This window comes from Dasypus novemcinctus, chromosome 23 (assembly GCF_030445035.2).
Source record: "Dasypus novemcinctus isolate mDasNov1 chromosome 23, mDasNov1.1.hap2, whole genome shotgun sequence".
Lineage (NCBI taxonomy): Eukaryota > Metazoa > Chordata > Mammalia > Cingulata > Dasypodidae > Dasypus > Dasypus novemcinctus.
In genome coordinates, this window is record NC_080695.1 from 18,389,726 (window position 1) to 18,408,556 (window position 18,831).

Below are 18,831 nucleotides of genomic sequence, written 5' to 3' on the forward strand. Positions count from 1 at the left end.
TGGATCAGGCCAGGGCATCCGATGAGATGAAGTGTGGCAGGGAGGCATGGAAGGTGCTGCTCAATAAGAGGGGACACTGCTGCAGAGGTGACAACACTAATGTGGTCTTGGTTCATGTTAGAGGCAGGCAGCCATCTAGAAAGAGGGAGGGGCAGGGCTGGCTCTCCTTTTCAGTGAAGTTTTACTCTAAGAGGCACCTTTGGAGCTAGCAAGATCAGTAAGAGGTAGGAGACTTAAGTCCCACAGGAACAATTGAGGGGCGCATTTGGAACAAGTGTGTGAGCGTGTCACATTTAGCCTTTGAATCCCAAAAGGACTGTTTCACATAGAGCCAGAGATCAGAACCAAGACCTATGGGCAGAGACCACAGGAAGCCAGACTTTGGCTTACGGTATGAGGCTCTTAAGTCAGGGCTGCTAGCGGAGGTAGATGCTCCCCATCTCTGAAGATGCGTGAGTGATGCCTGAGTGACTGCTTGATGGGGATATTTAGAGAGATTCAAGCAGCAGGTGGAGCCCTTCAAGGGCTCGTGTGTGTTACTGAGCCCTTGAGCACCAGGCAGTCAGGAAGGGGCACATTTCAACACCGATGGTGCCCAATGAGGGCCTCCGCCCCACTCTGGCCCTGGCCCTCCTACTCTCCTCACTACTGGCACTGGAGCTGCTGGAGGCTGAGGGACACCGGAACCACAGTTGCCTGCCTGAGATGACTGAAGGCAGAAATGCTTCAGAAAACCTCTTCCTATTCTGAGCCCAGCATGGGTCCCCTCTTGCCTCAGTTTCCCATCCCTGCTTCAAGCTTCCAGGGTGTTTTGTTTTGATTTGGGATCAAAAGGAGAAAAGGGAATAAGGCCGGACATGATTGAACCTTCTTCCACTATCAGGAACAGGAGAGCAGTCTCCAGAAGGCAGAGGGTACTGTCCAGGGCCCAGTTCAGCCTCTTCTCCCCAGAGCAGGCAAGGAGAAGAAGGAAAGACTCAGGACAAAACCGCCGGGTAAGGATGGCAGAGAAGCATTACCAGGGGAACTAGGTTTCCCATAGACCTTGCCTTCCATGAAAGGCCCAGCTCAGTTTTAGGCAGGCTGTGGAGCGGGGCTCCTCAGTCTTCAGCTCTGGCCTGAAAAGACTGGGGCAGGCAGGGATCGACACCCTCAGAGTGGAATGGGCCTAGTTCTGAAAAATGTGAGAAGCTTAGAGTTGACTGGTTAATGAATTTCACTATCCTGCTTAAAGGTATATGGAATATGCTGGAAGTTTCAGGCAGTCTGGGTCCTCCCCCCTGCCTGGAACCTTCTGTCCACCATCAGGTTCTGGGGCCCTGGAGACTGTTCTGGGCTGGGATCCTCTGTGAGAGAGAACAAACTTGTAGGTTGATAGAGGGAGGTCAATGAGAAAGGTCCCAGTTAGTAGACATCACCAGTGCTTTTAAAAACCCAAACCAAAAAAAAATCCCCCAAATAACAGAAGTCCCATTCCTTTTCGATAATAACAGAGTTCTTGCCCCTCAAGGAAATCTGTTATGTACCATTTCCTTATTTGGAAATCACTAGTTTCTACATATTTTCCTAAGCATCCTCCTTATTTTCCAAATATGAAACATGATAACACTAAATGTGCTTTTTTTGTGTGAATCAAGGCTCACTGAGCTAAGCAGGCCTGAACCTGCTTAGGGTCAAATCTTTACCACTGAATCGTATGGTTGCTGAAAAGCTAAGAGCTCGTTCCTGGCCTCTAAGGCCATTGAGAGTTGAATGGCTTCCAAGAGATCAAAGTGGACTAGCCAGAAGCTTATCTCCATTTATACAAGGGTTTTACACAGAAAAACTGAGTGGAGGAACTGGTCCTACTGTACCAAAACCCCTCCAGCTTTGTCTAGAACCTTGCCATCACTGTAGACCTCTCAGAAAAATGCCTCTTATTCCACAATGAAAATCAGATTTACACTCAGCCTCTCCGCATGAAGTGAGGGCTCTTGCGGCAACATATGTTGTAGACAGGGATATGCAACTCTAACACCTGTGAGGGCCCAGAAGGCGACACAAAGAAGAGCAGACCATTTCTACCAAGAAATACACCATCCTTTTTTTGTTTTCCCTAGTGATAGACATGGGGCAGAGAGAAGTATTTCTCTCCTGTGATAAAAAGGGTGCTAACATGTAGATAAAGCAGCCCTTTACACTTTGCCTTTATTGGTGGGTAGTGCAGTGAACTGAGGAGCAATGTCCTAAGAGGGCAGATGTGACTCAGCTTCTCCTACAGTGGTAATGCCTGCACATGAGCTCAAAGGTGGCACATTTTCTCATCATCTGAGAGAAGTTAGATATCTAGATTTTATGTGAAGTCTCCCAATTTTTGAATGTTGGCTAAAGTTATTTTAAGACATAGGGGCAGTCAAGCATTGTTTACAGGTTGTCTGTGGCCTGTGAGCCACAAATCTGCTCTTGGGCCTCCTGAAATAGGCCTCCCAGGACTGAGGGAGAGAATGTTGAAGGGGCAAAGGCAGGATGCCAGGGCCAGGCCACCTGAAGACTACCACAAGGCCCGAGGAGCAGGGCAGCATTAGGAGACTGGCCTCAGGACAGAGGTGAGAGTTACTCTGGGGTACTGGCTTCTCAGGGGTGTGGTATATATGAGGTCACGCAGTCCAGACTCAACTCTCACTGTCATCTTAACAGAGGTCCACTTGGCACAAACTCCATGGCTGCCAGGGCTCCAAGCAGGGCCTGAGAACAAGCTACTGAGGGCAGGCAAGGCAGGTCTTCCCCCATGATCCTGCTCTTCACAGGGCAGAGGAACTGCCCAATTTTCTAGCACTATGAGATTCAAGAGAGAGTAGACTGAAGTAGCATCACCACTTACAATCTTGTGCCTTCTCTTGGCCTCTCTTTGCTGGGCCTGTGTAACTTTCAGGAAGCCCAAAGGCCTGAGACAGGCCCCTCCCATTTCCCAGGGCCATTCACTTGGGGTCCACTTTGGTGTCTTGACCATTAGCCTGTGGCTATAGCAACCTTCAGAGTCAATCAGGTCATGACTGAATGGACAACTCTGGCCAAAGATTAATCTCATTGATAATCTTGGCTCATACTGGGACCATTACAGAGGAAAAGGTGCATCTAGTGAATGGAACGCCAGAACTTCAGAAGGAAGTAGGAAGCCCTATTCCCTCAACACTGGGATCTGTGAAGGGTCATTTTATCCAGCAATAAATAAAGGGCAACACAGGGAAAACACGATTTGGCTTAGGATGAAGAAAACAAAGTCCTGATCAAATCCAAAAACAAGAGCAACAATTGCCTAGACTGTGATTGCTGTCTTGCTGCCTGTGTCTCCCCATCAGGACCCATGCCTGCTGCTCACTCAGCCTGGTACTTGCACCCCCACCCCCCTCCCAGTGACCACACAGCCTGGGGCAGGCTGGGCCCCTCTTGCCCTGGCCTCCCAAGCTTCCAGGGAGTTTTGTTTTGTGACCAAATGCAGAAGAGGCTTAAGGTGGGGGACACATCTGCCTCCACTATTAGGAACTGAGGACAACCCCTAGAAGGCAGGGGCTAATGTCCAGAGCAGGCAAAAATCACAGAAAGAAAGAACCAGGGCAATATTATAAGGAAAGGACTGGGAGAAAAGATGTGGGAACCAGATGTGGTCCTTTAGAGGTTCTCCCACATGCCTCATCTTCCACGAAGAGCCCAGACTGTTTTAAGGAGGTACAGAGCAGGGCTCATCAGTCTTCGGCCCTGGCATGTGGAGTGGTCTAGTTTTGGACAATGGGGGAGGCTTAGAGTTGGATGGTTAATAAATTTTATTGACCACCCTGTTTAGAAGTGCATGGAATGTTCAGGAAGTTTGAGGTAGTCTGGGTCCTCCCCGTGCCTGGAAGCTTCTGGAACTGTCTGCCTTCAGGTTCTGGGGCCCTAGGGAATGTTCTTGATTCTGATCTTCACTGAGAGAAAACAATCTTGAAAGGTCTATGTCAAGGGGCCAATGAGAAAGGTCCCAGGAATTACAGAGCACAGTGTTTAAACTCAAAAACGAAAAAAATGCCAACCTCTTTTGATAGAAAAACGTTCTTGGCCCAAGGCCTTCTACTTCAATGCCCTATCCCCTTGGCTGAGAATCACTAACTTTTGCACATTTTGCTAAGCTCTACTTCCTGCAGTTTGTATTTCATAGAGCAGACTTTCCCTCCTGTTTTCCAAATATGAAACGTAACAGTAAATGTTCTTTTTCAAAGTCCATGTTCTCTCCCCCCATAAATCAAGACTGGCTGAGCCACATACGCCTGAACCAGGGCAGCCTCAAATCTTTACAACGGAATCACCGTGGTCCCTGCAAGCCGTGGCTAGGAGCCTGCTCCTGACCTCCAAGGCTAGAGAGAATCAAATGGTTTCCAAGAGACCACACTGGACTAGCTACGGGTTTATCCCAATTTATACAAGGATTTTACGCAAAAGACTGAGTGAGGAATTGGTGTTTGACTAGACCCTAGATGTTAGGGCCTCACCCTTGCTGTAGACCCCTTGCAAGTTCTCCCATCCCACAGCTTACAACCAGGCCTAGTGCATATACACTTGGGCACCTACACTCTCACAGCCAACCTGTTCCCCATCACCAAGAGATGACCAACTGCTTACTTAGCAGTGATGAGAGAGAGAGAGAGAGAGAGCGCCCTGCAGCCAGCTCTGAATAAGGACCCTAGTTTCCACCTTGGCCAGCAAGCCTCCCGTCAGAGGCATATTCCTGTCCTGTCTGCTCTCAACCCCCACTTTCCCAAGCCAAATAGAAGGCTGGGCCACATGCAGGAAACTCAAGCTATGAGTTTACTGCCCTATTTCTTGATGAGGATGGGCTGCGTAGCCAGCAATGGAACTGGCTGGTAAAGCGGTGATAAGCACGGCCCCATAGGTGAACCCGGCTGGCCCTGCTGGCGTCATGTTACAATCAGTGAAGCCATCAGAACTACAGAACGTAAAGCTGGGCGGACCTTGAGAGCAGGTGATTTATTCCTCTGCCTTCACGCCCATGGCAACTTCTCCAAGGTCACACTTTAGATAAATATGGGTACAGGAACACTCATTCCTTATGCTTGATGACCTCGTTTTTCCACTCCCATATGCCACCAACAGGAGGGGGAGTGGGGTCTGGGGCCAACAAGAGAGGAATGGCAAGGTTCCCACACATCTCATTCTTACCCCGATTAGGTCTCTCACCTGCGGCTTGGGGAACGCACAGAAAGACAAGAGTCACACAACCCCAGGATTTTTCTTTTGGAGGCCAACAAGTGGTCATATGGCACGATTTCAAGGTTACAGAGGAGCCCCAAGGTATACATGTGGGGTTGCAAGAGATAATTCTTGCTCAGGGCTTCACAATATAGCCGGAGCAAGTGTTCCAGAAGTTGGCAACATCAGGAGGCAACCTCTGGAAGTAGACACCCAGGGGACTCCAGAAAACCCTTCTCTGACCCTTCACGCCCCGCCTTTCCTTTCGGAACCGTTAGTCTTGGGCCCTCTTTCATATGCATCGGAAAGCCGCCTTTTCTGGGCCGTAGGGGCGGGACGTGCAGCTCAAGGGCTAAGCTGGGCAGATCGGGGAGAGGAGGGGGAGATCAATTCCTTCGGACCCCCAGCAGAGGTAGACTAGGGAAGACACAGGCTTCAGTAGACAGGATAGGCTGGCTGGGGGCTGCTCCCCTTCCCTCCTCTCTCCGATTAAACACGAAAGTTGATTATGACAAAGACTGCGAGGAGAAGCAAAACCAAAGCCGTGTCTCGGGTCTCGTCCCAGCGGTAGCCCTTCTTGGCCCTGGCCTCCTGTTGCTTGCGGAAGGCCTCGCGCCGGGCCCGCAGGCGCCGCTCGCGCTCCAGCTGTTCTCCGTAGTGTGCCTGATAGAAGGCATCAAAATCGAACATGGTGCGGTTGGCGCCCGGCGCGGCCCGATCCCGGTTCTGGGCGCCAGAGGAAGCCGGCGGATTGCGGGGCGAGCCAACGTCCGCCGCGGTCCTCCCGGAGGGCCGGACGCCGGGTCCGCGCAGGTCCTGGTCGCTGAGCAGGCCTCGGTCATACTTGCGACGGAGGGTGGCACTGCCCAGCACCACGTAGGCCTGGGAGATGCGCGTGAAGCGCTCGGCAGCCGCGGCGTTTCCCGAGTTGCGGTCCGGGTGGTAGAGAAAGCTTTGCCGGTAGTAGGCCGCCTTGATTTGCGCTTGCGTGGCCGTGGAGGGGACGCCGAGCAGCTCATAGAACTCCGTGCGCGAGTAGGGGCCGTCGCCCCGGGAACAAGTCCTCGCTCCCAGGCCCAGACTCCATCCCAGATTTGGTGACGTTCCCGGGGCCTGCCACAACCGCCACAGTAACACCCGCGACCACCTCAGATCGCGCTTGGCAGCCATCTTGAATAGGCCCGGAAGACGGTGCAGAATGACTGGCCAATGGGAGGCGCGGGTTGGTGGCGGCGCGTCGGCCTGGCAGCCAATCAAGTAGAGAGAGGGCGGGGAGAGGGGTGGAGCACGCGCAAGACACGGCAGTCGCCAGGCTGAAGAACCACGAGCAGCACGCCCGGCGGGTGGTGCTTCTGAGGCGTGGGCATGGCGTGTCGCGGGCGGAGGCCGGAGCACAGCGGCCCCCCGGAGCTGGTGAGTCCTGTGGCCGGCGGGCAGCCCTGTTTCCTCATCCAGAGCCACAGCGTCTCGATTCCTCTCATAATTTTCTCTCTTTTTCTCTTTGTCCCAGTTTTACAACCAGAATGAAGCCCGGAAATACGTGCGCAAGTGAGGGGAGCCTGGCGGCCGCGCGGCATCGGGGGCGGGGAGCGGGCGAGTGGCTGGCGAGGCCCAGAATGCGGGCCGTGCGTGGAAGGCACATCGAATTGGGGGGTGGCGGGAAAGGGGGCCCCGGGTTGATCCCATTTACTAGACTTTCTGGCAGAGGCAACTTTAAATAAACCCCCGAACCTCCTCTGGGCCTCCTTCAGTAACCTCATCATTAAAACGGGGGTGAGCAGACCCGCTTCCCAGGCGATTTTCAAAGTTTAACGCGGTAACTTGTTTTTAAGCATGTGCTCGAGTGGGCAGTGGAGTGTAAGGATCTTAGTAAGGGGACAGTATTATTGGTGGGTGGGAAATAAATGCACCGTTGAAGTCGGTATCTGAATTTCATAGAGGTTAGTTGTGTAAGTACAAAGTGATTTTGCAGGTAAGGGCTAGAGCAGGGGTTCTTAAAGGGTCTGGGAGCTTGAATTTAAATTTAAAAAAGCATTCTTGTGGGTACGTGTGGGTGTGATTCTATATTAAATAATGCACAGTATAGTGTGGACTTAGTAAGGGGTCTGTGGTTTTCACTTGACTGGCAAAGGGGTCTGTGGACAAAAAAGGCTAAGAACCTCTGGGCTAGAGCAAGCTCTTCCAAGGCTGCCCTTTCCAATCCACTGCTCTGCAGAAAAATCTCGATATCCATTCTCTTCTTTTCAAGACAGGGTCAGTGAAAATCTCAGGCCCATTGCCCTTAGTAGCAAATAAACTCTATTCTAGCTGCTGAGCTCTGTGGTAAACCTTGGGCATTGAGAACTATATGTGGTTCTTTGCCTTTATCTTGCGAAGGCCAGATATTTTTTTTTTTTTTTTTTTTTTGTGTAGTAGCACCTCATTTTTATTTTTGGTATCTTTTTTTTTTTTAAATTATTTTTTTAATTGACTTTGTAATAATATTACATTAAAAATATATATATATATGAGGTCCCATTGAACCCTACCACCCCCACCCCACCTCTCCCCCCCCCCCAGCAACACTCCCTCCCATCATCATGACACAGCCATTGCATTTGGCAAGTACATCTCTGGGCACCCCCGCACCCCATGGTCAACGGTTCACACCATGGCCCACACTCTCCCCCATTCCATCCAGTGGGCCCTGTGAGGATTTACAATGTCCGGTGATTGCCCCTGAAGCACCATCCAGGGCAGCTCCATGTCCCAAAGACGCCTCCACCTCTCATATCTTCCTGCCTTTCCCCATACCCATCAGCCATCATGTCCACTTTTCTCAATCCAATGCCACCTTTTCTATGTGGACATTGGATTGGTTGTGTCCATTGCACCTCTATGTCAAGAGGAAGGCCAGATATTTTATAACACAGACTTACTCTGTCCAGTGTGCTAGCCAATAGCCATCTATGAAACTTGGCTCATCTGAATTGCTTAGTATGAAGAAACTGTAAAATAGATTATTGGTAATTTTATATTGATAATGTGTTGAAATAGTATTTTGGAGCATACTGGGTTAAGTAGGCTATTAATAAAATTAGTTTTACCTATTTAATTTTTTTTTAGCCATGGCTATTAGAAAGTACTGTGGCTTGCATTATATTTCTCATGGATAGCACTGCTGTAGATTTCTGTGTAAAAGCATTCTTATATATAAGAGAATTGTGGTGGATAGTTCTTTACCCCAAAAATATTTTTAACAAGTAATAAAGAAGCATCAAAGCCTGATAGAGTTGCAGGTACCCAGTGGTTGGTCATTACTTAAGTGATTTGCTCCCTTCATACCATCTCTGCTGCTAGTACAGTTTTTTTTTTTTTAAGATTTATTTATTTTTTTCCCCTTCCCCCCATGGTCTGCTCTCTGTGTCCATTCGCTGTGTGTTCTGAGTCTGCTTGCATTGTCAGGCGGCACTGGGAAGCTGTGTCTTTTTTGTTGTGTCATCTTGCTGTGTCAGCTCTCCACATGTGTAGCACCACTCCTGGGCGGGCTGCGCTTTTCTCAGGCGGGGTAGCTCTCCTTGTGGGGTGGACTCCTTGCCCGTGGCATGGCACTCCTTCCGCATGGCAGCACCGCGTGTGGGCCAGCTTGCCACACAAGCCAGGAAGCCCAGAGGATTGAACCCTGGACCCTCCATATGGTAGGCGGACGCTCTATCAGTTGAGCCACGTCTGTTTCCACAGTTATAATTTGTGTCACAGCAAAATAACATGTTGCTGGGGAACAAATGTAGCTCAGTGGTTGAGTGCCTGCTTCTCATGTACGAGGTCCTGGGTTCAATCCCCAGTACCTCCTAAAATAAATAAATAAGTAAATAAGATGTTTTATAATGTGGACTTTTGGGGTTACTTTTAAGTAGCTGAGGTTGAGTTTGTTGATCCCAAATTAAAACTACCAGGCGAAGGAATCAGGAAGGGGAACCTCGGGATAATTGTTCCTTTTTTCTTTCCTTGCCTTTTTTTGTCTGGGGATTCTGGGGAAAGTATTAGCCCAGCGCTTCTTTACCAGTCACTTGTGTTTCTGCCTTGCCAGCTCCCGGATAATTGATGTCCAGACCAAGATGGCTGGGCGAGCATTAGAGCTCCTTTGTCTGTCCGAGGGTGAGCCCTGTTACCTGTTGGATATTGGGTAAGCTCCTGGGGCTGGGTCAGATGGTCCAGGAGGAGTGTCTGTCTTTGCTGCTCATGATGAGGGTTCTGTTTGGTTTGCCTTCCAGCTGCGGCTCTGGGCTGAGTGGAGATTATCTCTCAGATGAAGGGCACTATTGGGTGGGCATTGACATCAGCCCTGCCATGCTGGGTGAGTGTGTCCCATTTGGCACAGGGATGGGTTAATCTTGTGGGTGAAGCCAGCTCTTTCCTTGACTTCCTCTTCTCCGATATAGATGCGGCACTGGACCGAGACACGGAGGGAGACCTGCTTTTGGGGGACATGGGCCAGGGCATCCCTTTCAAACCAGGTTCCTTTGACGGCTGTATCAGGTGAGTCTTGGCTTCCTGTTTTTAGTCTCCTAGACCCACGCCTCCCAACCCTGGACGTATAACAGAATCACACAGGCTGCTTCAAAGTAGATGTCTCCTGCGATTTTCAGATTTGGAAGGCCAGAATAAAGCCGAGGAATATGTATATTTTTGGTATTTCAAAACTGCCTGCGGTGGTCTGTCTGCACTGCCAGGTTCAGGTACCACCGGTCTGGGTTCGTCCGCTTTGTGAGCAGGCACGTGTGTGGGGGGCCTCTGAGCCCCGGCAGCCCTCTTGTTGCCGTCGGTTTTAAGAACTCGGAGGTGAGAGCAGCCTGGACTTTTCAGTCTCTACAGTGGCGTAGACCTTTCTAGGTGGCCAGAGTCAAGTAACTTGAGTTTTGGGTGTGTACATAGTAACTTGATAACAGCTCTTAGAAAATTGAGGTTACTGTTAGGAATGGGAAGTTTTTCCTTGTCTTCTGTAGTAAGGTCTATGTAGCACTGGGTGTAGTGTCTTGTTTAATGAAGGAAGAAGTTGGAGCTTGTTACTTGTGATTGGCAGTTGAGTGGTAGGGATAGGAGCAAAAATTTGAGGAGTAGAAATTTGGATTTGGAGATTTCCCTCTAGGTAAGGGAATAGTTTACATCTGAGAACAAGTTAGGGGAAAAAAAGACCGTTTCAAGAGTAGCAAGTGTTTTTTTGTCATCATTGGGTGAGATGTTCTAGGCTGCAAAAAATGAAAGATCAGCAGTTATGGTCTGTACATTTTAAGAGTAAAGCGGAGAGTTGATATAGTGGACTTTTTTTTTTTCACCAACCGTTTACTATCTTACAATACTGCACAGGTGTTATGGAGTATGTGAAAAGAAAACACAGTCCCTGCCTTTAAGAGTTACCAGAAAGAACACATAGTGAATGGACACAGAGAGCAGACAAATAGGGATAGGGGGTGGGAAGGGGAAAGAAGTAAATTAAAAAGACAAATCTTTAAAAAAAAAAAAAAAAAATTACCAGAGTTTATTGGGTGGGTAAGTTGTGGCTGACCCAGGCAGCTAAAATCAAGCAGGGTGGGGGGTATGCCTGAGGGACATGGGGCCCGCCAGTGTTCTGCAGAGCAGAGTGCACAGGAAAGCGATGAGAAGGAGGGGGTGTTGGGGGTGTGTCTTGAAGGCTGGAGGAATTTGGAGAGGCAAGGAGAGGGTTCTGAGTGAAGGAGCGCTGTGGGAAAAGGGAAGTAGGTGGGTAAAGAAGGCTGATCAGATCGCAGGGATGAGTGAGAAAGATCACAGAAGATGAGATTGTGTGAGGTGGCCTCCTAGAATGGCTTTCACTCCAGCCTAAGAAATTTGGGCTTTATTACAGAGACAGTGGGGAGCTGTTGAAAAATTTCAAGCTGGGGAATGACAGAATCTGATCGGTATTTTAGGAAGATTGTTTTAAGGTGAAGGACGGTTGTTGAAGTCATCCAATCAAGATGGTAATGAGTGCTGGCCCAGGAATGTGGCAGGGGGACAGAAAGTGGGGAGAGGCAGTCGGACAAAACCAGCGTGGCTTGGGTAGGGTGGGGGTCTCTGGATGTGTGTCCATGTCAGTGAGGAGGGGAAGGCCAGCAAGCAGGCTCAGGAAGTGCCCGAGGACGGTGAAGACACTTGACAGACACAGGGGAAGGAAGCACTTGGGGAGAGGGCGAATGAGTGGCTTTGTGTGTAGACTGGAAAGCACATGTCCCTTGACTGGAGGAGGGAACCAGGGATTAGAAGGACAGAGGCAGCCTAGACACACCAAGTATGTAAATTGACTTCAGAGGCATTTGGAAACAAGGTTGAGCCCGTGTTTCCTTGGGCCTGGTGCAAGGAAGTTAATGCTGACCTGAATACTGCGTGGGGTCCTGTTATAGAAAAGTGATAGGGCGTGGGGACCTGCACCTTTTAAGAAAGGGAGCTGTGGGCAGGAGGATGGTGTCAGCCTCGAGGGGAGGCAGCGGCAAGGTGCATGGTTGCCTCCTTTCCTGACTAGGTCCCTTTCCTTTCAGCATTTCGGCTGTGCAATGGCTCTGCAATGCCAACAAGAAGTCTGATGTCCCTGCCAAGCGCCTGTACTGTTTTTTTTCTTCTCTCTATTCTGTTCTGGTGAGTATGACATCAGAGAGCTGGCTGCCTGTCCCTCCTTTGCCCTGCAGGTAGAGTGATAAAGTAGAGTTTTCCCATGGGAAGGCCATTTCCATAGGACTGCATGGGGTGGCAGGACCTGTGGTTATCTCTCTCCGGGTCCTCAAGTCACTGATGTCAAAATCCAAGACAATTTACTACCTTGGAATAGGGCCTACTTGTGTGGATGACGTTTCCTGTGTTTGCTCTCCTGAATTTTGATCAGAAGTTTGTTGGAGGCATGGCATCAGCAGAGTGAGGACAGGGATGTTGTTCTGGTCACAGGAGAAAACACCTTGCACACTGCTACATCATCCAGACTCTACCCCCACCCTTGATCCTGACACTTCCCTCATATGGGGACCTGGTAGTTTTTTGCCACTGAGACAACTTGTATTCTTAGGTTTGTCTGGTCTTTCACTGTGTTATGATTTCATTTATTTATTAGGATCTGAGTTCTGAAAATGAGTCTTCTCCTTTTTTGAAGGATCTGGGTGTTTGTTGGTCTCCTCAGTCCGCCTTCCCTCACTGACTTACCTTGGATGATTTCCTATAGATGGGGGTGTCTCTTCCACTTTCACACCCTAAAGTGTGGAACTTCACCTTAAGTCCTGAGAGCAGGTTCCTGGCATACCTGTCCCAGGGCCCTCTGTAGTTGTCCCCCCTTCTGCAGGGCTCCTCTCTTGTGTGGGTGTATAGACAGCTCCCCACTACATTTAATCTCTGCTCACGTTCCTCAGAGAGAGGCCTTCTTTGAATCAGAAGTAAACTATACTGTCTCTGTCACTTTCTGTCCCTTGGTCCCAACTTATATTTCTTTTTGGCACTTACCGTGAATTCGCTGCCTTCCCCACTAAAATAGGAGCTCCATGACCACCCCCAACTCTAAGAACAGTGCCTTGCACGTAATGGAGTTCAGTAATGTTTAGGAATGAATATTTAGTGACCCCTGAGGTATTTGTAAGGCAGCCACATTTCTGTTGGTTTGCAGGCCCGTGGAGCCCGAGCTGTCCTGCAGCTGTATCCTGAGAACGCAGAGCAGGTGAGCTCCTTGGCTTCCCGAGGTTCAGGGAAGCAGGGAGGGTGCCCAGAACAAGTAGCTGTCCTCCTCACTCACTTGCCATCCTGTTGATGGAAGTGACGGGACAAGGAGCTGTATGCTGCTTGGTGAGAAATGAAGGAATGAGCACCTGAGAATGGCCCCTGTGGCCTCAGATGGCACCTTGGCCTCTTGTCCTAAGGGAGAAGGGTGGCATCTGTGGTTGTGGGGTGGGGTGGGGTGTGTGTTTCCTCCTGACAGATAGGATGGTGTTACTGATCATAAAATAAATGGGGCAGGGGAGTGAGGGTAGGAGGACATCAGTAGTTGTCCTGTAAAGTACCATGAATTAGGAAGTTCAGACTTGGAAGGATAAGCAGTATGCTGGCCTTGACAGACAGCCTGGAGGAGACTGGCTCCCAGTTGATGACTCTTCATTTCCTGAGATTTATTTGAGTGGGGAGATGGGCCCCTGGGCTAGAAAGGGAGAATTAGGGGAGTTGCTTTGTTACGTAATTCCCCAAGAGAGACGTTTGCCATGACTGGCTTTAGCCTGCACTGTTCTTCTCATGCCTTTTGGGGACTCAGAATTGGCAGCAGTCTGCGATAGAGAAGGCCCCCACTTCTTGCAGGTAAGGTCCATCCTGGGACCTGCCTGGCTTCTTACCAGGAGCAGAGGTGAGGCTGTCTGCACCTCCAGCCTCCCTTGCCTGACTCAATCTTTTCTCCCCTCAGCTGGAGCTCATCACGGCCCAGGCCACAAAGGCCGGCTTCACTGGCGGCGTGGTGGTGGACTACCCCAACAGTGCCAAAGCCAAGAAGTGAGTTCTTGGGTGAGGGGAGAAGGGCAAGAAGAGGGAGGGTGGCTGTGTGGCTCCTCAGGCCACCGGATGGACCCGAGCAGTGCTGGGCTGGGTGATCAGGGCCCAGGCAGGCAGGAGGCACACACTTTCTGCCCCTGTTTGTGGGAGGGAGGCAGAGGACTGGGGTCTCCCTGCAAGGCTTTATGGGTCCAGCCCTCACGTTGCTCATTCTTGTTTTAGGTTCTACCTCTGCTTGTTTTCTGGGCCTTCGAGCATCCTGCCAAAGGTGAGGGGACCTTGGGTTTGCAGGCCCATGTCTCTTGGATTTCAGGCTGTGGGGCTCACCTGAGAAGCATGCTGGGAGAAAAGCAGGCTGAAGCTCTGGAGTGCAGAGCCTGGCCAACCAAAATCGGAATCGGAGGCAGGGACCTCTTGCTTTTCAGGTCCCAGAAAATTATTGGTTCCTTCTAGTGGGGCTGGGCCTTGTGCCTGTTAGAAGGAACTCCAGCCTGGGTGCCTAGCCCTTAGGGATGGGCCAAGTGGGTGAGAGGTCTCCAGGGTCATCTAAGAGCACTTTGGTTTCCACAGGGCCTGACCGAATGTACAGATGGAGGTGAGGAGAGGGAGTCCGCGTTCACTAATGAGAGGTAAAGCAATTGCTTAGCCCTGCCTAGGGCAGGGGGCACTGCTGTCACATGTATTAGGCATGGCACAGGAGAAGGTGAGGCAGCAGGAGAAGGTGAGGCAGCAGGACAACTCCATTTCTCTCTTGCTTTGGTCCAAGTGTCTCCTGGGGTCACAGAGCTGGGGCCCTCCTGGCTGTCAGGACAGCCGTGCAATTTTGGCTTTATCTGTCTATTTGTCTGTCTGTCTATAAAGCAAACTGTCACAAGTAAGACATTTTGTCATTTTCAAAAAGCTGGATTTTAAAGTGATTCTTGGACTGGTGGTTCATAGCTATTGGCTTGGCTTTATTTTTGAGTCTGCACATGTCCACTTCCTCTGTCTTCCCTACTGCCACACTTTGCAGGCTCTCCTTGTCCTTTCCTGAGGCTACCTCATCCACCTGCATGTTGGACCCTGTCCCCTCTGGGCTCTGGTGGTGGTGGCTCTTCCTGTCCTCTCCTGGATCCTCTTCTCGACTCTGACTCTCCCTCTCCCGGGCCGTTCCCATTAGCACACAAACGTCCTGCACCATTTGTCCTGCACCATTTCTCGGGGTTGGAAAATAAGACCCTCCCTTAACCCCATAACAACTCCTGGCTGCCACCCGATGATCTGCTTCTCTTGGTAGCAGCTTCCTCTTCTTACATTCTCTCACTCTACTTCTTGGACTCTTGCCTCTACCACATGAAAGATTGCTCTTAGGGTCACCAGTAACCTGTATCTTGTCAAATTTATGGTCACTTCTCAGTCTCGTTTTCCATTCTTAACTTGCCTGCAGTCATTTCCTTCCTGAAACACTTTCCTCACATGGCCTTAAGGATGCCATGGCCACTGTCCTGGTGTCCACAGCCTCATGGCCGTCCTTTCTGAGGATGCCGTTCTCTGTTGGCTCCCTTCCTGGCATACTCCGGGGTCCTGCCTGGACCCCTTCTCTCTCACTGCCACTCTCAGTACCAGCTATAGGTTAATAACTGCCCAGATGAGGTCTTCAGTCTCAGCCCCATCTCTGTTTTTCATTCTGCCTCCTCCGTGTCCACCTGAACGTCCCACAGGCTTCTCAAATAAAACCCAGCACAGGGTTTTCATCCCTCCAGTGTCCTCTCCTGTTTTTTAACCCTTCTCAGTCACTTCTGGCTTTCCTTACATCTCACCCCGTCCCCCAGCATGTCCTTCAGTGTATACTCCAGTTCTGACCCTGCCCTCCACTACCCTGTTCAAGTCCCCACTGCCTCTTGCCTGGATTACTGAATAGCCAACTGACTTGGCTCCTTGCTTTCACTCTTTGCCTCTCTCAGTTTATTTTCTGCACAGCAGCAAGACTCATCTTTTTCTTCTTTTCTTTAATGCAAATCAGATCTTGTCATTTTTCTGTTCAGTATTTTCACTAAGTTCCCTTGACCTTTCTTTTCTCCTAGCACCTCTCACTGCTCTGGATCATACTTATTTGTCTCCTTGATTATCATCTATATCCTCAACTAGAACACAAACTTGGTGTGGGGACTGGAGTTTTATATCACTGGCATTGAAAATATCTCTTAACGATCGGTGCTCAATATCTGTGGAGTGAATGGAGTGAACAATAGATTATAACAGAGTGAACCAGGAGGTGGTTTCTTAGTTCTGGTTCATGTGAGTGAAAAGTCTTAAGACACTTAAGAGGGGAAGATGAACTGGGCAGAAAGTGAATGAATTTGGAAAGCCCACCAGTGGTGAAAGCTGTGAGTGTGTGCCTCATGTCCACCACAGATTTATGCCATCTGATCCCGGGGCCCTCTTAGCTTCCATTTCCCATGGGCATTTGGGGCTGTTCTAGATGTTTCTCCTCTAAGGTACCCATTACTTGTTGCCCGCCCCCCCCACTCCCAGGGAGTGGTCCCACCTCGTACACAGAGGAAGTACAATAACTTCCCTCCATCCGTCTTAGGATCCCTCTTGTCCTCCCACTAATGTCCATAGGTGGCATGTCCTAACTATAAACTCAGGTAAGTTACTTAACCTCTGAGCCCCCATTCTGCATCTCTTCAGACACGGGGAAACAATACCGCCTGCTTTGGCATGTTGAGGCCTGGAGAGCGTGTTTGTGGAGGACCCCATGGTGCCTGCCCTGCTCCTTACCCTGGGCTGGTCTGCAGGGCAGCTCCTCCTGCTGCTTCCCATCGGTGGAGGGAAAGGGAGGAGCCTGTTGCCTGGTGGAAAGAGGATGAGAGGCTTCTCCTGACAGTGTCCCTTCTGTTGATCACATTCAGGCCACTTTGAAATAAATGTGTGAATTTAAAGTTGTTTTTTTTCCTTAAACTTCTGCCAAATTTATCTCTCATCTACCTTTTTTTTTTTTTCATCCACTGTGTTTCACCCATTCCTTAATCTTTGCCACCTGGCCTCTACCCTACCACTCCCCTAAACTGCTCTCTTGGAAGTCCAGGTCTTCCTAATTGACTGATCTGAAGAGTATCCTCAGGCCCCCTCTCTGGCTTTGGCCACTGCTGGTCACCATTTTGCTTCTCTCGGTACCTGGTTTTGGGGCACACCTTTATTTCCCCAGTGACTCTTCCCAGTGTTCCTTTCGTGGCTCACATCTTGCCCCTGTTCACTTCTCTGTCCCCAGGGCTTCCACTTGTTGAGATTCCTCAGGATCAGTCCTCTTCTCCTGCTCCACAAGTTTGCAGCTGCCTCTGGCCTTGTACCTGGCACATCAGACCCAGTGATCACTGGAAAATACCTGTTTCCCCCATCCGCCCACCTTTTCTGGAGTGTCACCAGGGTCTGCTCAAGTCTAGATCCTATCACTTCATTCTTTTCCTATAAAATATTCCCTGACTACCTACTGCTTGCTAAGGGGAGAACAGACCCCTCACTGGCATTCGTGCCGCTCTGCCTCAGCCCTGCCCTGCCCCTCGGTCCTTTTACAAGGCCTTATTTTTACATATTGTTTCCTGCTGGGGATACAGTCTTCCCCTCTGCCTGTGGAAGTACCAGCTCATCGCTGGTCCATTGCTTTTCCACCCTGTGTGCTTCTCCCTTCCTCTGCACCCCCATAGCAGCTCTGTGGTGCCTCTGTGCTCACTTTGTCTCATGTGGGTGGTCTCGGCCACTGCCCACATGGCTCTTCACGGGCAAGGCCGGTTCATAGCAACTGGCTGTCCGTGGGCCATGCATGTTTAGGAAATGGTTGTTGCTCAAATGGCAAGCAGCCCGTGAAGGTACGATTTATACTGGAAACAGTTCAGTCCTAATTGTCAGGTGGGGCTGTGGTTTGGGGGCTCAGGCTCCCCCAACTCTCAGGGCCTCTCTCCCATGGGGTTGAGGAAGAGTCCTTTTTCTCCTCAGCCAGGGCTGGAGGCCAACATCAGCCCTTGAGGATCATCGTCAGGGTTGCCGTGAGCTGGGTAGCCTTGTTTTCCTACCTCAGACATTTGTAGTGGTTGGGGAGCCCCCACTCAAAGTCTTTACCAGGCCGATCCACAGCCTGAAGTGGCAGCCCTGGGCATGGGGCTTCTGGCTTTCCTTGGGCACTGCCAGGCTTTCTGGTGTGCCCGTTCTAGCCCGGGTTGCCCCCAAAGTAGCTTTGCCCCTGCCTGCCTCACAGACAAGGTGGTACATATCCTACAAGAAGTCATTTCCCACAAAGATGCCTGTGAGAGTGGGGCCTCTCACCTTGACACCCCCCCTCCCAAACACCAGCTTTGGTTCCAGCAAATAGTAGTGTGAAAAATTGGGGCAAGTGTTTAGCAGTGGGGACTTGTGTTGAAGAAGGGAAGATGAAGCATTCGAAAAAAGGGCCATCCGAGGCATTTTGGCGTGGAGGAAAGCTTGCCATTTTTCCCTGCCAGTGGAGCTCTGGTGCCGGCCAGGCAGCTCTGCCTATCAACTCACAGTTTGCATCTCCTGCACAGGGTCCCATACAGGATTGCAAGGCGGGGGGTAGTGAGAAAGAGCCGAGAGTGGGTCCTGGAGAAGAAGGAGCGCCGCAGGCGTCAGGGCAAGTGAGTACCTGTACTGGGGCCTGAATCTGAGCAGTGTCCCCTGCATCAGAAGCGGGGCCCAGGGGCTTTGTTCTTTTTTCTGAGGCTGTTCTGTTCTTCCCACCCCCATCGTTTCTTGGCACAGGGAAGTCCGACCTGACACCCAGTACACTGGCCGTAAGCGCAAGCCCCGCTTCTGAAGTATAATTGTGTCCAAGGGACAGCTCTGGAGCCACACGATTGGGAACTGCCATCCAGCCCAGGCATTCCCCTCTGGGAAGGTTTTCATATTGAAGTGCCTGCTTCATCAGTTGACAGAGTAGTATTTTAGAAAAGTTCCCAAAGTATTTTCTTTACTGAAGAAAGTTCTGAGAGTACTTTGTTTTGTTCTAAAAGCAATAAACCACTTTTTGGTGGAGTTTTCTGGCATTTTCTGCCCTGTTGTCCTAAACAAATTTCTTGAGTTCCACTGTTGCAGGGGTAATCCAGTGAT

General features: G+C 50.4%; 2 protein-coding genes and 1 non-coding gene across 4 annotated transcripts; 2 read left to right on the forward strand and 1 right to left on the reverse strand.

The window, feature by feature from the left end:
• Positions 1–4,109: 4,109 nt before the first annotated feature.
• Positions 4,110–6,390, reverse strand: DNAJC30 (DnaJ heat shock protein family (Hsp40) member C30). The gene has a single exon (XM_004450927.5). It carries the CDS (start codon positions 6,388–6,390, stop codon positions 5,710–5,712), a length of 681 nt encoding a protein of 226 aa, XP_004450984.1. The 3' UTR covers positions 4,110–5,709.
• Positions 5,700–18,756, forward strand: BUD23 (BUD23 rRNA methyltransferase and ribosome maturation factor). 2 transcript variants are annotated; one of them, XM_004450929.5, is made up of 12 exons: positions 5,700–6,633; positions 6,731–6,768; positions 9,290–9,385; positions 9,474–9,556; positions 9,642–9,738; positions 11,754–11,850; positions 12,860–12,910; positions 13,643–13,728; positions 13,951–13,996; positions 14,299–14,357; positions 18,270–18,359; positions 18,484–18,756. In XM_004450929.5, the coding sequence occupies exons 1-12, from the start codon at positions 6,586–6,588 to the stop codon at positions 18,536–18,538; spliced, it is 846 nt and encodes a 281-aa protein (XP_004450986.1). In that variant the 5' UTR covers positions 5,700–6,585; the 3' UTR covers positions 18,539–18,756. The 2 variants fall into 2 exon arrangements, with proteins under 2 accessions (XP_004450986.1, XP_012377822.1); XM_012522368.4 differs by lacking the exons at positions 18,270–18,359; positions 18,484–18,756 and adding an exon at positions 16,402–17,792.
• Positions 17,659–17,791, forward strand: LOC111762452 (small Cajal body-specific RNA 20). Its single transcript, XR_002795560.1, has one exon. It is a non-coding gene; the product is annotated as a small Cajal body-specific RNA 20 (non-coding RNA).
• Positions 18,757–18,831: the final 75 nt, after the last annotated feature.

What these genes read in the sequence shown, in the direction of transcription:
- BUD23 (XM_004450929.5), top strand. Translation starts at nt 6,586, where the DNA reads ATGGCGTGTCGCGGGCGGAGGCCGGAGCACAGCGGCCCCCCGGAGCTG. An exon ending in TGTTACCTGTTGGATATTGG is followed by an intron (nt 9,386 to 9,473) that starts GTAAGCTCCTGG and finishes TTTGCCTTCCAG; the next exon opens with CTGCGGCTCTGGGCTGAGTG. An exon ending in ATCCTGAGAACGCAGAGCAG is followed by an intron (nt 12,911 to 13,642) that starts GTGAGCTCCTTG and finishes TTCTCCCCTCAG; the next exon opens with CTGGAGCTCATCACGGCCCA.
- DNAJC30 (XM_004450927.5), bottom strand. Translation starts at nt 6,390, where the DNA reads ATGGCTGCCAAGCGCGATCTGAGGTGGTCGCGGGTGTTACTGTGGCGG.